Here is a 17742-nt window from a genome sequence, read left to right on the forward strand (position 1 = left end):
GGTGGTTCATTCCTGTATTCCCAGTAACGTGTCTGAGATTAGTAATCATACCTTCATGTGTTTGGGATAAGAGCCAACTCCCTTCTTGACAATGAAACAATTTGAGTAATAAAGATATTTCTTTTCATGTCTTCTGAAGGTAAGTTATTCTTTTTTGGCAATATATACAAAAAATCCTAATACTGTCCTGATCATACAGATACTGCTATGAGTTGTTAGAATTCTAGTTCCATCTGTGCAACCTCAAAAAGCTGTTTGGTTTTTCAAGCTTTGTATCATCAGTGATGCAGTTGGATATTCCTATCTCACCCTGCCATCCAAATTGCATTGTGTGGAATAGTGGGTGTCCATTACTCTGGTGCGCTATTCCAAGCATTGTGATTTTAACTCTATAAGTCAGTGGGAGTTTTGTACATGCATTTTCTTAGACTCACATTAAATTCATTTTCTCTTCGACCTGTCATGGATGTGTGGCTTTTTCTTAGTGAATAGGACTGAAGGAGAGAAGAAAAGGAGGAAGGAAGGAAGGAAGAAAGGAAGGAAAGAAGGAAGGAAGGAAGGAAGGAAGGAAGGAAGGAAGGAAGGAAGGAAGGAAGGAAGGAAGGAAAAAGAAACTTTGACAATGAAGATTAAATAGTAACTCAAGGGTGGATAATCAAATGGAGTCAAAGACTAGGTTAGATGAAGTAAGATTCCTGACCCAGTCCAGAGATATTTTGACTAAATAGCATCACCTTGCCAGGGTCTTCCCTGGCTGTTAATGAGAAATGGGTGCAGGGAGCAGTAGCTACACATTTCTGTTATATTATTGCAAGCCCTCAAATAATAACAAAACTATGGAAGCAAAAGTCAAGAGAATACCATATAGTCATCTAAAAATACAATGTTTGCCATAACTGAATTACAAAGACCTTTTTTCCTAATGGATTGACTTTTTAAAAGAAACTATCAAATAATATGCCTCATTTTTTAAGTAAATATAACACACAAAATGGAAGACAAAGAATGTCTGTTAAAATATTAACCTATATTTTTTTTTCACTTAGGAATGTGTTTTCTTACTTAATGAATAGCACACTATTCATTAACACTATTCATTAACTAACAGCTTCGGATGTAGCATAGTAGCAGTGTCTGCCACACAGATCCAAGGTCTAGGGTTTAATACCATGAAAAGGGAATGGGGAGAAGAGGATAAAGGAAGGGGGGAGACAAGATAAGGGATGAGGTGCACAAGAAGATGGGTCAGAAAAACAACTGTTAGTTCAAGCCAGAACACAGGAAACCAGTAATAGAATAGACAGTAACACGGTCTTCTAATCATGACCTAGATCACCTAGAGAGTCTTCTCATTAGTATTTACAGTTGTTGAATGAAGTTCTTCAGATAATAGACAACCGTAATAATCAATATAACTGAGGACAAGCCTCAGCTTAAATGGAGTTTAGGATGGCTTTAGAGCACTGTAGAGAAGTAAATTGATACTCTCATACATTTGTCAAAACCCACAGGATACTCAATATCAAGAGAACCAAATGTAACTTATGGAAAAAGGTAAGTCCTCTTTTGCAAGTGGCCTTTCCTGAGCCTTGTACTCTGATCAAATGGGTCTGCTTCCTCTCCTGCAGACAATTCATTTTAAAGGATACTGACTTGCATTACTGTGCTTCAAGAAGTCTTCTCGAAGGAGGACCAAGTCCTTAATCATCAAACTTCTGACATATCAAACTTTAGACCCCAGACTGGTGTCCTGCCTTCTCTTCTTTGATAGTATTGGTCGCTAATTAATGGAAACATGAACATGGTGTAATTTATTAGTCCAGACATTACCCTATACTAAAAATGGATGAGATTGACCTAGTCTATGAACGAACACAAAGAGGGAGTAATGCCCCCTTGGATTGGGAAGCTAGATAAAACTCAGTGACTCTGCAAATGCACATAGTCTACAGCCATGGGGAAAACTATTCTTAAGTAGAAAGATGAGGTTGAATTAGAGAAGTACAAAAATTTAGAAACTGGAGGGAGGGGCTCAATTGGCCCCAATCCAAAATGAATCAAGAAATGTTCATTTTCTTTCCCTAACAGAAGTTTGACTGCATATCAGCTTCCCTGTCAGACTTTGTGCTAGAAATTGAGCTATAATTCCCATTCATTAATGCATTTGATTTGTATAATTATTATATTAGCTAGGCACTATTACTCTCATAATTACAGAAAAAGAAACTATTACTCAAGAGGGCAATTTAGCAAAGTTATATATTTAGTAAATCACAAGTGAATCTCACTGTTGAAGCCTTCTCATTACGGAGTACTTTTCTTCCTTATTCCTAAAGTTAAGTGTTTAAACTCCATGGAAGATTGTCCATTTGAGGCTAGGACACAATGCTTCACTAGATCCTAAGAATTCCTTTTAGAAGCTGTACACAGGATCACTAATTCCTAGTAAGTGGGAAAAGGGACACTGACCCTATGTTCTAATACCTAATCATAATTATGGTAATAACAAATTTTGAATAGTATGTAAAAAACTGATTAAAATTTAACTTGAGGGGGAAATGCTGAGATATTAGAAAATATATTAGAAAATAGTTGAGCTAACATGATCTAAGTTCTAGAAAAGACACAAGCAGATACGAGCTGAATGTTTTTGCTGTGTTCTTCCTAGATACTACAGATTACACTAAACATTTCCTCTCTCCAGCGTAGTGAAGTTTAAATAGCTTACCATCATTCATTAAGAACCACACCAATGTTTTATGGCTACACAAGATGTTACCATTAGGGAATATCAAGCCACGGGTCTATGGAAGCATTACTATTTATCAACTTGTTATGTCTTAAATCATTTTTAGTTATTTTTAAAAATAAAAATCATATGTTTTATGATCCCCTAAAATTTGAAACCATAAAATCATGTCCTAGTGGTTGTTCTGATTAAGCAATTGAGTGCAAAATTAAGAAAAAATGGTTGAATATCCCAAGATAAGTAGGATGGTGTGCAATGATATACAATATCTAATACTCTTATTTGATTGTCTAAGTTTGAAATACTAGAGTTGTTACACAAAGCCTTGCGTGCAGTGCTTAGAAGAGAGGAAAGAAAGATATTCTAAACACAAGATATCTCAAAAGCACATCACTAATGTGATACAAGAACCAACAGAGCAGATACTATCAGTGGTGGTGTTCAAATTAAAGGTCTGGGTCCTGGGGAAACGGTAACATAATAAATGGTTATTTGTTCTTCAGTGAGTAATTTCTTTGTAGATAACAGCCTGTATTCATAAGCCACTCAAAAACAATTTGAACCTGTTAAAACATCTGTTAGAAAAAAAAGATGCAAGATAATACGTGATGCAAGGATAAGAAGAAAGAGGGATCCATTGTGTACCACTGGTATAAATTGAAATCAGCATAGCTGTTATAGAAAATAGGACACAGCAGTCAGATATATGGCTCTGCTATTAATAACAGAGTCCAGACTCAAGGTGATAAGCCAGCTGTCTTGTGCACACCTGTGACATCCAGCTCCAAGAGAAGCTGAAACAGAATTATTGCTGGGACTTCATGGATTCTAGAGCCTCTGGTTCATGGAACCTGATTTAAGGTGGAGAGTAACAGAGGAGGACCTCAATCACCATCCTCTGGATCCTAAGTTCAAACACAAATAAGTATGTGCATTTGCATATACACATATGCATACATTCATATACATATATACTTGAAAAAGAGTGGAAAAAACGTAAAAATTAAAAAGGTTAATTGAGCTGGGCGGTGGTGGCACACGCCTTTAATCCCAGCACTTGGGAGTCAGAGGCAGGCGGATCTCTGTGAGTTCGAGGCCAGCCTGGTCTAGCCACAGCTAGTTCCAGGACAGGAACCAAATGCTACGGAGAAACCCTGTCTCAAAAATCCACAAAAAAAAAAAAAAAGTTAATTGACTTAGAAATACCACCATGGAGTACACACCAAAAGAAAGTGAAGTCAATGTGTCAAAGGGCATGTGTACCCAGAAAGATGGACATGGTGTGTACTCACTCATAAGTGGATGCTAGTTATAAAGCAAAGGATAGCAAGCCTATAGTTCATGGCCCTAGAGAAGCTAATTAACAAGGTGAATCTTAAGAAAAACATGTAGATCCACCTGGCATTGCCTAACAAAATGGAAGTGTAAAAGTGGGGGAGGAGGGAGGGTAGAAGAGTAAAAGGAGGGGGCAAGGGGAGAGGGGATAAGAACTTGAGAGACAGTTGAGATGGAGGAAAGCCCGAGATGAGAGCAAGGAAAGATGTTTTTATTGAGAGAAACATTATTTAAGCATCTGTACTAGCCTGCCATTAGGCTCCTGACAGAATGTGTCCTCAGCTGCAGCCACTAAGAACACCCCCTGTGCACATTCGCTATGCTTCCTTTCAAAAGGTCAGCCTGCCCCCCCCCTCTCTCTTTCTCTTTTTCTCTTCCACCACTCTTGTCCTCAGAGACTGATGTCTGCTTTCCTCTCTGGCCCCTTCTCTGCCACTTCTCTCTCCTCTTCCGTTAAACCTCCTAGGTGAGCCTTGTTGCACGGGGTCACTTCTCTTCCCAACATTGTTTTTTAAATTACAACACTGGTTCCCCTGACCAGGAAAGGCTCTCCCAGTACTTTCTCCTGCCGGCCAGCAGTTTGGAGCACACTGCAACCCTGGAACACAGTCTACATAGAACATCCTAGCTTTGCAGCTAATGGATGACTGGGCCCTTCCATCTAACACTGGCACCATTGGTGAGCCCCCTCTTCTCCACCTCTGGCCATTTTCCTCAAGCGAGGACTTGTCTCTCAATGATGGTTTCTCACCTTTTTACCTCCTTAAACCCTGGTACCAGGCAACCGTGGCCTTCTCAGAATCAGAGGCCTTGGCCCCTGTTCTATGTTTGATGAAACACTGAAGCAGCCCATGCTTTCTCAAAATCAACCCTCTCTGAATTCCTGGGATGCTAGGAAGCACAGACCATTGGGTCTCATTTATCTACCACACTCAAGGGAATTTTGGTATCATCTACACTTCCAACTTTTGCATTCAGTGCTTGATTTGAGGGTTTCTAAACTCATATTTGCAGTTAGATCTGGCCCATCTATCCCTTAGCTATTGCTTTCTGATCTGCTCTCTTCCACCTGCAACAAATCTGCTTTCTCCTTCACTGATGGTTTGGCATTCCATTCAATACCAGCAATTGGGTTCTGGTGGGGTTATCCACCTCTGACTATTCCCCTGGATCTGAGGCTTCCTATCTCAAAAACAGTTCTTTCCTTGCCTTCTGACTTTTCTCGAGGTCCTGGTACCAGGAACTGTGTCTTTCTCATGCTCAGAGCCCTGACTCCTGTTCTTATGTGTTCTTACTGAAATAGCTTGTGCCGGCTGAGTCTTATACTCCCTGGCTCCCTGGGATGGCACTATATTCAGGCCTTTGATCTTCTTTCTCTATCTTCCTCTGCCTCATCCTTGGGAACTCTGCCATACACCTTCTCATTCCTATTGGGATTCTTTTATAGATCCACTAACCATTCCTTTTAAATCAAATCTGACCTCACTATTCCTTATACCATACAGTTGGGAAACAGAGAACGAACTCTCCACTTTCTTTCTTTTTCTTTGCTCCAAAACCTGCTTGTGTTTGTTCTCCCTCTCTAAATGGGCTGTCTGCCACACCATGTAGGTCATAGAGACGTCAGCTTTGTTTTGTTCACCACACACCAGTTTTCCTTTTCTTTTAATTAACTCCTGTTTAATTCTGTATCTTTCATGTGAGCTCAAGGGAGTTGACTTGGAACCACCTTGAATAGTATTTGTATTTTGTCAGGTCCAAGTGGCACCTGAAAGTTCCATAGAGCTTGGACAGTGAAGTTAAACAGCCAGCTACTCCAGGACATGGACAACACCCCAGCTTTCTCAGGTACCCCAAAGACTGCACCATCTGCCCAGCTCAGCATGAAGCAGTCTTGAGAACACAGCGTCCTCATCCCTGCCTCACCTGCTACCCCCATCTAAGGCAGCTTTTTATAATAAACAAAGGAAGGATGTTAGTATTTAGGCATCTGTAATGGCCTGCCCTAAGGGTCCTGACAGGATACTCCCTCAGTTGCAGCTCCTAAGAGCACTCTTCATGCACATTTGCTATGCTTCCTTTTAAAAGGTTGGCCTGCCCTGCTCCCATCTCTTTCTCTTTTTCTTTCTCTCTCCCTTCTCACTCTCACTCTCTCTTTCTTTTCTGCCACTCTTGTCCTCAGGGACCAGTCTCTGCCCCCCTCTCTGCACTTACCTATCTTGATAAATGGAAGATGTTACAGTGGTCCCTTACAGGAACATAGGTAAGAAACTAAAGACAGCAGAGGTTACTCAAAGGATCTGTATCACTGCCTAGCCTTCCCAGCATGGATGACAACTAAGGAAAGCATTCTCAGTTATGGAAGAGTCTTGGAGAAACCAAGTAACTTCAGCTATGGCTTTTTCTCTCCCAGCTATTACTTCCTCATAAGTAACCCTGCAAATGGCCGTGTGACTCTTGCAAGACTCAAGAGTAGCCTGAGGTCTGTGAGTTTTCTGAATAACGATGTAGGAGTTTCTCACTCTGCAGCTACCCTAAACCTCACTGCGTAATCCAGGGTGACCTTGAACTCACAATGATCCCACCTCACTGGTTGCTTACCATAATGACAAGTTTGAGCCTGGCAAACTTCCCAAGTCTTATGAAGCCTCCTCCTCCCTCCAGGAGGGGATGTTTCAATTTGGAGAAAACAGTCATACAACACATAAAACCAATACACTATGATAATTAGACTTTTTCATACAATTTCATTAGAACAATCCTCTTTGAGACTCATTCTAGGAAATGCTACTTTTAATATTTCTATTTTATTTTATTTAATTTTTTTTCATTTTAAATACCATTTCCCCTCCCTCTCCTTCTCCCATCCCTCCTTCTCTCACCATCCCACCCCCCATCCTCTCCTCAGAGGGGTAAGGCCACCCTTGGCGAGTCAACGGAGTCTGGCATAATAAGTTGAGACAAGAATAAGTCCCTGCCCCTGTATGAAAGCTGAGCAAGGTATCCCACTATAGGGAATGGACTCCAAAAAGCCAGTTCATGCACCCTTGATAAGTCCTGATCCTACTGCCAGAGCCCCCCCCAACAGATCAAGCCATATAACTGTCACCTACATTCAGAGGGAGAAACCTAGTGCTAGGGAAATTCCCAGGAATCCACAAGGATGGCCCTAACTAAGACTCCTAGCAATAGCAGAGAGGGTGACTGAACTGGTTTTCCCCTAATCAGATTAGTGTCTACCCTAATTGTCATCACAGAACCTACATGCAGTAACTGATGGAAGCAGATGTGGTGATCTACAGCCAAGCACTGAATTGAGCTCCTGGAGATCAGCTGAAGAGAGGGAGGAAGGATCATATGAGCAAGGGAGGGGAAACATCAAGATCATGGTTGGGAACCACAGAGACAGATGTCCTAAGGTAATGGGAGTCCATGGACTCTGGGCTGACAGCTAGAGAACCTGCATGGAACTGAATTAAGCCTTCTGAATATTTCTAATTTTTAGAGCAAAAGCTATAGAATTAGACAAACCATCTACAGGATAGATAGATCCTATCTATCTATCTATCTATCTATCTATCTATCTATCTATCTATCTATAGGATAGATAGATGAAATGGTCATTTCTTTTTCCCCTGGAGTTGGAGGATCATTCTTTTACCCTTGTACATCAGAACTCCATGTTCTTTGGACTTTAGATACTAACAAGGCCCCTTGTTTGAGGACCCCTGTTTTTCTTTATTAACTCAATTTCCTTCCTGCACCATCAGAATCATATAATGTCACAATAATTATACTTAATATCCTTTATCCATATTAAAATTACTCTTCTCAGTTTTAACCAGTGAGAGTTGCTGTTATTCATTCTGATGGAGGTGGCCTGGTTTGTGTTAAGAACAATTTCCTGGAGGAGCTTTCCACTTTCTGGGTTTCACTTAGAATATCGTATCTTCTGTTACTTTCATCTCTTTATCTTATCTTCAAAGTCTTAGAAGATCTCTGTCAGTTTGTTCTTCATATGACCTGTTCCCTTCAAGAAGTGATGGATCCATCCTTCATCTTCATAAGTTTTGCCTTGCCCGTATTTCTGTCAGTGTCTCTATGGTGCCTTGTCAATCCTCACTATTGCATTTTCAATTCATACTCTTTGTCTTATCTCAAGGAACCCACACATTATTGAAATACATGTATTCAAGGAATACATTATTGAAAAAGTATGCATTCTCTAAAACTACCCTTAGTATACAGTGTGCTTCCCCTACATTTCATTCCTTTTGTCCTTTTACTGTGTTACATGTTTAATTTCTCTAGTCACCCTGCCTTCAATGATGTTGCTCAGTATTTCATATCACAATAAAATATCACAGAGAACTAAATGAAACAATAACAACAAATAACGATCTCTAATTCTTTCCTTACCTCTCATTTCCCGGTGCAATATCGGCTCCAAGGTGTACCCAGGATTTCTTAGCATAAGCACCGTGAAGGGAAAGTTTCCCATAAACTCCTGAAAAATTGAATCAACAAATCACTAAGAAAATATTTCCATCTTAATTAAGGGCAGATAAGTGAAATATGGTTCAAAGGTTTGTACACAAAAATACAGGTCATATAATCTATATCTAACTATGTCCATCTTATCTTTAAAAAAGAATATTTCTATTATAACAAGTCAAATATAACCCAAAGACCTACAGAGAAATTAAAGCTACAGAACATAATGAAAATCTAAAAGTGGAGAAACACCATCTAATGGTGAGCCAGTTCAATTTAAAGTGGTATGTCCTTCTGCTTTTACGGTGACGTCAAAACTTCTTTGATCTGATGGAAGACAGCCAGTTTGGGTATTTTATGATATACCCTAGACTGTGCAAAAGTCAAAGAGTAAATATAAACTTTCCAGAATTTATCAGCTGTCCAAGAAATGGAAGTCCTTTGCCTTTCTGTTTTTCTTTTTGTCTTGCTCTTTCTTTCTGTCTTCTCTCTTTTGCAGACACATAGACACACATATTATATTATTAATATACATTATATTTAACTCTTACCAATTGTTCCTGGGTCAACACGTATTCCATCAAAATGGTCACAAAAGATTTCTTCTGAGGCTCTGAGAATAATTAGAAGTCTTTGTTCTTTTTCTAAGGGATTTGTTAAAGTACCTGTTAAGAAAGCAAAGTATATCATCTAAAATAATTTGAAATGCAAAGAAAAAATCCAGAGTAAATGTCTTGATATTGTTTGTATGGGGAAGAGGCAATGGTCATATCAATGAAATGACAGCAGAAAGCATGAGTTCCTACAACCCTCTCTGAAGAAGTATGGGTTATCATTCATGAATCATCTGCTACCTCTCATCATAGACTCAGAATACACTTTACTAGCTCCTATTTTCCAGGCGGGTTTTGTGACACAGTCTGGGTTAGTGATGTTTGGATGGAAAATAGTAATTGCTTTTGTTAGTTGGTAATGTAAATACTTGCCAAGTATTTTCCACATTTCTTCTCTATTATATAGCTCCTCTTTTATAAGAACTTGGATTCTTAAATGAAGAGACATTCAGAAAAACCCTGAGAAGTTTTTTGACTCCAGCAAGCAGACTGGAGTCAGGTTCACCTAGTCTAGTGTGAATACTCATTTTACAAACCACTGAGGTATAGGAGTGATGTACTAAAAACCATTATTACAGTGAATCCTGGCTAATACAGTGACCATGGTTGTGGGAATTAGTGTTTCCTTCACATGGTTTTAGCATTTAGTGTTCACCAGAAATCTAAGAAGCATGATTCTTATTTTGATGTAAATATCTACATAGAAAGAGGCCTAAAGCTTTGGGTATGAATCTAAATCTATCCAACTAGCAGTATGTAGCAGATTTCAAACAATCATGGTTTATCAAACCAGTAATAAATTGTTTTTCTTCAAGTTCTCTTAGCATCATTGCAACAAAGAAAACATAAGGCTATGACAGACAGACGGGAATTGCTTCCAACAATCTCTGGAAGAAACAGTCATGTTCTTTACAGTTAGATGAATGTTCAGAGACTTGCTAATATGATATTAATGAATACAGACCTAGGAAAGCTATGTTATTCTTACAGAAGCCATTGTTGAAGAAATAAGCAGTATAAAAGTCCTCCCCAAAATATATATTCTGTGGAAACAGGCTCACGAAAACCATCAGCCATCAAATGAGTCTCTGCTTTAAACCAACAAAAAATGTGATTGTTAAATATGGTATGGAATAATTGTTAAATTTAAAATCATCTATTTGTCATTTTGGTTATTCTTCTCTCAGGCAGCAAAAAAACCACTCCACATTCCTATTAGTTAGGACTTCCTATGCACCTGGTGTAAGTTTGGGGTTTGTTTGGTCTATGTGTATTTTCTCAAATCATCCTCACGAGCCATTACTGTTAGAAGTGTTGATAGCAAAAAAAAAAAAAAAAAAAAAAAAAAAGTGTTGATAGCAAGATTCAGAAAAATAAATCAATTTGCACTGGAATAAGGAGGTTGCTTGTTGGTTCCCAGCCACTTAGCCCTAAAATAATCACACAGAAACTGTATTATTTAAATCACTGCTTGGCCCATTAGCTCTAGCTTCTTATTGGCTAACTCTTAATTTAACTTATCTCCATGAATCTGTGCATCACCATGAGGTCGTGACCTATCATCAAAGTTTCAGCACATCTGCCTCCAGCTGCAGCTCCCTGGCTTATCTCTGACTCTGTCCTTCTATCCCCCAGCATTCAGTTTAGTTTTTCCCACCTAGTTAAGTTCTGCCCTGCTATAGGTCCAAAGACATTTCTTTATTCATTAATGGTAATCACAGCATACAAAAGGAAATACCACATCATTGCACAGCACATGAGTCAAGGGCAAGTATGGCTTAGGTATTCATGCTACAACACTGTTGTAGAATAATGTTTAAGATGTGTTACATTTGTTTATGTGGTGGCACATTTATTTTAATGATGCAAAGATGTGTTGCATTCCTTTATGTTGCATTTGTTTAATTCTGTGAAGTTGTGTTACTTTGCCCATCTAAAACATTTGGTTGGTCTAATAAAAAGTTGAATAGCCAATAGCCAAGCAGAAGAAAGGATAGGCAGGGCGGGCAGGCAGAGAGAATAAATAGGAGGAAAAATCTAGGAAGAAGGATCAAGGAGCAAGAAAAAAGGAGGAGGAGAGGAGGACATTGGGGGCCAGCCACGCACCTATACAACTAACAACAGAGTAAAAAAGAAAGAAAAGTATACAGAAATAGAGAAAGATAAAAGCCAAGAGGCAAATGGTAGGTGGGATTATTTAAACTAAAAAAAAAAGCTAGCAAGAAAACAAGACAAGCTAAGGTGAGGCATTCATAAGTCTCCTGCTGTATTTATTTGAGAGCTGGGTTGTGGACCCCAAAGAACAAAAGAGTAAAAACAACCAACTATACAACACTAAGGCAAGGTCTGGTTCTGTATAGATGCCACAGTGTCTTAGCTGGGAAATGAAGGTATCCTCTGAGCCCAAAGACACGGAGAGCAAGAAGAAAGGGAGCAAAGAACTGGGGACTGTTCAGTAAATGTGCCTGGTGTGACTCTTACCTTGCTGCAAGAAGTCTGTCCAGTAAGCTGTTTTCCAACTGCGATTTCATTTATTTCATTTAGGGTAAAATCTTACAGGGGAAAAAAATGGCCTAGCACTAAACAGATACCAGAGACAAAAAGTAGGACACTTTTTGCCCTAGAGAAATGTATGCAGAGTCCCACAAAAAGAGTTGCGCATTTCTCTAAAATCAGAGATTAAATCAATTATGCAACCCAAAACTGCAGCACATGTGGGGCCTTCACAGAAAATCTGGGCAAAATTAGTTAGCTTGCCGTGATCTTTCAGAATCCGGAGCGACCAGAATTTGGAATCTTTTTCTTAACATGGGAGAGGGAAAGATGGAGGCTAGAACTACTCTGCAACCAGGCAGAGGCAGGAGAAGGAAAGGGATGATGTTCTACATTAAAATACAGTGCTTCCCAGATATTAAAAGCAGGTGAAAGGGAAGCTTCCCAGGCTGCTGTCCTCATTGTCTTCTCGATCTCCCAGAGATAGATGCTCTTTTCAATGTAGACTTTACCAATAAATAAGAGTAGCTAGCTCTGAGATGATGCAGTGGGCTCTTAGCTTGCCTTTATAAATCTGTTGTAGTTTATATGATGGGCGATAATCAGCACTGTGTTGTGAAGACATTACTGCTGCTTTTGCATACATTACATTCCTCACGTGTCTTCCATGAAGACTGTAGAGATTCCCATGAGGAAACTGAGGCAAGAAGAGCTTACACCACTAGTCAGAAGCTACATAGCTGTTATTAAGTGGCATTGGGCTTAGATTTAATAAATACCATCCTAAGACATGCGGAGGATGGAGGAGAAGTAAAGCAAAGTTGTTATTACTTAGCATGATGGTGGGCAATGGAGGGGGAAAAGAATTGGTTCCAGATGTTAAAATCACCTGGGGAGATGGAAGAAAATAAGTTCTGGTATACCAAAGATAACCATTATTGATTTGGCGGATATGCTACAAATGGATTCCATGAATTTCAAAACATAAGAAAAAGGGAAATGAGCCTTTATTACTTTATTAACTAAATCTCTATGATAGAATCAGGTATCAGCCTAGTTTGCACTTAAGCCTACTCTATCACCCTGAATCCCCCACACCTTGTAGTCGACAGACACATTCAGGATAATTGTCTAACCTTTCCAATCTTTCTGTGCACAGTTTTTGCTTCTCCCAGTTCTTAACTTTCCAGCCATACCTGGCTCCACGCTAATTGATTCCTAAGAATGTACTATGTTCTTGAATTGGAGTATATAAGAATGGCCATGCCTCCTGTTATATATTAAAAAGTTTGAACTAAACATTCAGCACTCAATATGGATAAAGTTGAGCAAATCCTAAAAGTTCTTCAGCATGGTATTTACAAAAAAATGGTAAATATTTTTAAAGGTTTTGAAACAGCAAACAAGGAGAAGCAGTGCTTATATTTCATGCTCACCCCCCTTCTTTTTCCTTTTCTAATGAGCTCCATAGCTGAGCCACAGGAAGTCCCTCATCAAATTCTTCCTCTCTTTGCCTGGGATGCCATGCCAGCTAACTCTTCAGAGTCCATCTTTATTCATATCTTTCTTTGTCAATTAAGTCAGGGTTAAGCGACACACCCCCACCATCAGCTATAAGAACAGTCCACCTTTTACCTCAAAACTTTTAAAACTGGAACATTGGTTCCTTGTGCCTGTTTTCTGTTCTTTGTGAGCTGTGTCGCCAGAATTAATTTTAAAACTTTTCATAGAATGATGAACTAGTTCATTGAGACCAACTTCCTTGCAGAAAACTACAGTAAAGAGAAACAACTTATAGTAATAAAAATGTGAATCAGTTATGATGATCCTAAACATATACGTGCCTAACAGTATAGCTTCCAATTGTAGAAAGCAGGAATCTAGGGAACTAAAAGGAAAAAATGGATAATAAGAGTGATAAGGCAAACATCTGGTTATATAATAGATAACTACTAAGAATAATAAGCTGTAAGTGTGAAACCTGGTTGGCTGCTGTGTGGTCCACTTAAGCTCTCAGGAACCATGTCTTTGTGGAAATATGTGTGGTACATGTACATATGAAAAGTGTAATTGCTTGAAAGAAAACATTACTGTTTATTTTAAGCTGATATATTATTTTTAAAATTATTTTCTTATTCTATGTGTCTTGCCTATGTGTACATATGTATATGAATTGCATGTCTAGTGCCCACCAACTTCACAAGAAAGTGTCAGATCCCCTGGAACTAGAATTAAAAATGGTTGTGAGCCATCATGTGGGTGCTGGGGATTGAATCTAGGTCCTCTGCAAGAGCAACAAATGATCTAACCACTGAGCCAACTCTCTATCTGCTGATAAATTATTTTTAACAAACATCACACACATGGTTTTCTGTTTGCTCAGTGGTACCATGGCTTTAGGCAGAAGAATGTAACCTACAGTTTTCTCGGGTTTATTTACTTCTTATTACTTAATAATCCAGTGAGTCTTGCTGAACTGCCAGTTGAGAAGGCAGTAAACTATATTTTTTTTTCTTTGGGATTGAGAAAGCTCCAATCATGGAAGCAATGAAGGAAGCTCCCATACACCTAGGACTTCATTCGCTGACAATCAAAGCCAGGTGCGATTTTGAACTTAAGAGAACACATAAATGGAAAAGATGGGTGCAAGCAGGTGCTCCAGAGCAAACAAACACACATTAACAAATCAACATACCAATGTTTATTTTGAGACTGTATCCAAGAAGGATTGTAAAATCTCAACTTGAACCACCAAATTTTACTCTGTTTTCGTACTTGCTCAGTTCCTTTCTTACAGGAAATAAATGTATTTTGGTCACTGAAATATTAAAACTGTAATCCCTTCCTCATAGATATAGCCATTAAAGCATGGTGTTTCTAAGGAATAAAAGCACTGAGGTAAAGGACAGACCTAGGCATACCAATTACACATACTACCAGAAGCTAACAATAAGTTTTACGATACGCACAGAACTCTACCACTTAATAGAAGGGATACTCGAGAACTAATACACTATGTTATCAAGGTGAATACAGTAAGGTCAAGAAGAATGGGTAGAATAGGCCAGAAATAAGATACTGAATGTGATCTACTAGTGGAAACAAGAAAGGTTTTCTAATAGAGGCAGAAGTGCTGGAAGCAGGGAAGGGCGTATTAAAGATAATTGCAACAGCTGTTGAACACGCCTTTGTTCTTTCCCAAATACAAGATCATAAAACAAATGAGTAATATCTGTCTATCTCAGTTGTCTCATGAAGACTGTAGAGGGGTGATTCATCACAGTTATTTTTGAAGAATTTTCTAAAAGCTGCACAATGATTTTTCTACAGTAGAATTAAAAACTTAATTTACACCATTTTCTAGTCCAGCAGCTGTCCTTCCATCTTTCACCCTGCAGCACATTTTCCTGTCTCGAGGCTTTTTATGAGCTTTTCATCAAGGCTGAGGTTGTCTTCTGTAATCTCTCCAGGCCTAGGTCTTTGTAAGTCTTAGTAGTTCTCAATCCATGGTAGCAACCCCTTTGGGGTCACATATCAGGTAGTTCACTACACTTCACATAACAGTAGCAACATTACAGTTGAGAAGCAACAACAAAAATAATGTTATGGTTGGGGGTCAGCACAACATAAGGAATTGTATTAAAGGGTTGCAATGTTAGGGAAATTGAGAAACACTGAGCTAGATCCTTCTGTTCTCTTTAGTCTAAAGTTACATGATTCATTAACATGTCCTTCAGTCACCACCTAGCCTGATGGCCAATAGCCAACCTGCACCTTTCTTCAAATTATTTCCCTCCTCAGTTTCCTTTAGAACATATGTTATCATCTAAACATCTCATTCCTGTTCATTGTACTCTCTCATCATTTGTTTTCCCAAACAAACAAATGAAAAAACTCTAGGATCCTCTTTGTCCCAATTGCTGAAAGATAGTCAATCCAAAGCAAAGCCTGGCACTGAACTAAATGTTCAATAAAAGAAGAAATTGGAAAGAGAAGAGGGGGAAGAGAAGGAACAAGAAACGGACATTTATGTGGAACTAAAAATCACCAGAACTGAGAAATTACTTCTTTCTTAATTTTTACTTGTTTTCTTCATTCTTCATCCAGGCAAGTATTTCTATATATTACTCAACATGGATAACTGTTAACTTTCAGTATGTGGTATGTTCAATGACAGTTAGGAACACGTGAAAGTGGGGCCTGCCCCCAAGCCTGATTACCTTCCGAGTCTGATTCCCAGACTCACATTGTGGAAGGAGAGAACCAACTTCTCTACAAGTGATTCGTGAACCTCCATAAGTGCACTGTAGTATACACAAAACCAAACACACTATCTCTCTTCTCTCTCTCTCTCTCTCTCTCTCTCTCTCTCTCTCTCTCTCTCTCTCTCTCTCTCTTTTTCTCTCTCATACACACATACACACACACAAACACACTCATACTGATATAGTAAGTTTATAAAAGGAAAGTTAAAGGCAAAAGTTAAGCTGTGCAAGAAAAGATAAAGGGTGTTGAGTTTATAAAATTTACCATCTCTTAAGAAATACTTGCTGGCCTGACAAATGGATCCACAGTTAAGAACACAAACTACTCCTACAGAGGACCTGAGTTAGGTCCCCAACAGTCTTATCAATTGGTTCGCACCAGCCTGTAACTCCAGCTCTGGCTGTGGGGTGGGGTCTGAGATCCTCTTCTGAAATCCACAAGCACCTCTCTACACAGAGACACTTATGTACATATTTAAAACTAAGTATTTTTAAAGAAATGTTTATTGGAGGATTGTTTTTTGAAATTTTGCTTTGTTTTGTTTGTTTGCTGGCTTTTTATTTGTTTGTTTGTTTTTCGTTACAAGGGCAGGGTAAGATTTTCTGCTCAGAATGCCTTTATCAGCCACTACAATCATAGCCAGAGGATAATTATCAATTTCTTCATCTGTTATACTTTTGCCCATGCACGTGTTCTGTTGGACTAGTAAGATAAGCATTGAACGAAGAATGTAACTGACTTTATTTACTCTGGCATCTGTAATGCAACTTTGATCTCAAATTTACTTCCAATTCCAGCCTTCTATGATTCTGAAAGTCAGGTGATATCTTTTGCCAGCATCCATTGCCTCAAAATCAAGAACCAGAATTCCACACTGTTAGGATTTGGATCAAATGGCATCACCTAGCAGATCTGCTTTGGCAGAATGCTGTGCCAATGTCCGCATGTATTAAGTTTGTTTACTAACTAGCCGTATTATTTGTCTCATGTTGGGCTTTCTGTAGGTGTGGACAGATGGGTTGAAAGCCTTCCTTGAGGCATAACACACATAGGATTGGGCAGATGGGCTCCAATAAGAAACCTTTAGGCCTGAAACACATGGATGGAACAGAGAGAAAGAAGATACGCCATTATGTAGTGATGCAGGCATCATTTTAAACCATCTGAAATATCTAAAGCAAAGCTGGAGAGAAGCACAGAGTCTCTTCCTTCAAAGGTACAGATTTTTAGTCCACGAGTTACATGTTACAAGCAGCCTCAAAAGCCTGAAAAGAGAAGTTCTAGTTAGAAAGTGGTGACCGCCAATAGCTTTCTACTAACACACAATTATTTAGTAAGTATTTCCATCAGTGATTAGATGAGAATTTTATAGACTGCTAAACAAATGGGACAATAGTCATAATCAGAAATGAAAATAACAAAATATAGTCATTCCCCACTGGAGAGAGATGGATGAAGGTACTCTAATAAAGAAAACAGACGAAGCCTGTACTGGCCGTGTCCCATAGTCACACTGATGATTACCTCGAATATCACCATAGAACCGGCAATGGATGGAAATAGAGACAGAGACCCACATCGAAGCACTGGACTGAGCTCCCAAGATCCAGTTGAAGAGCAGAAGGAGGAAGAATATGAGCAAAGAAGTCAGGACCGCAAGGGGTTGGTCCACCCACTGAGGCAGTGTGCCTGATCTAATGGGAACTCACCAAATCCAGCTGGACTTGGACTAAATGAGCATGTAATCAAACTGGACTCTCTGAGTGTGGATGACAAGGGGGCCTGACTGAG

At 39.1% G+C, this 17742-nt stretch overlaps 1 protein-coding gene across 5 annotated transcripts in view; it reads right to left on the bottom strand.

Moving 5' to 3' along the window:
- Positions 1–17742, bottom strand: part of Pkhd1 (PKHD1 ciliary IPT domain containing fibrocystin/polyductin) — a 438845-nt gene that overhangs the window by 117695 nt on the left and 303408 nt on the right. For all 5 annotated transcript variants that reach the window (XM_050124099.1, XM_050124100.1, XM_050124101.1 and 2 more), the window contains 2 exons: positions 9130–9243; positions 8504–8591 (listed from right to left, as the gene is read on the bottom strand). In XM_050124099.1, the coding sequence (XP_049980056.1) occupies positions 8504–8591; positions 9130–9243 (202 nt within the window). The remainder of the gene's footprint in view (positions 1–8503; positions 8592–9129; positions 9244–17742) is intronic.

The sequence above is a fragment of the Alexandromys fortis genome, unplaced genomic scaffold (genome assembly GCF_014885135.2).
Source record: "Alexandromys fortis isolate MF-2015 unplaced genomic scaffold, M_Fortis_MF-2015_v1.1 scaffold_207, whole genome shotgun sequence".
NCBI classification, from domain to species: domain Eukaryota; kingdom Metazoa; phylum Chordata; class Mammalia; order Rodentia; family Cricetidae; genus Alexandromys; species Alexandromys fortis.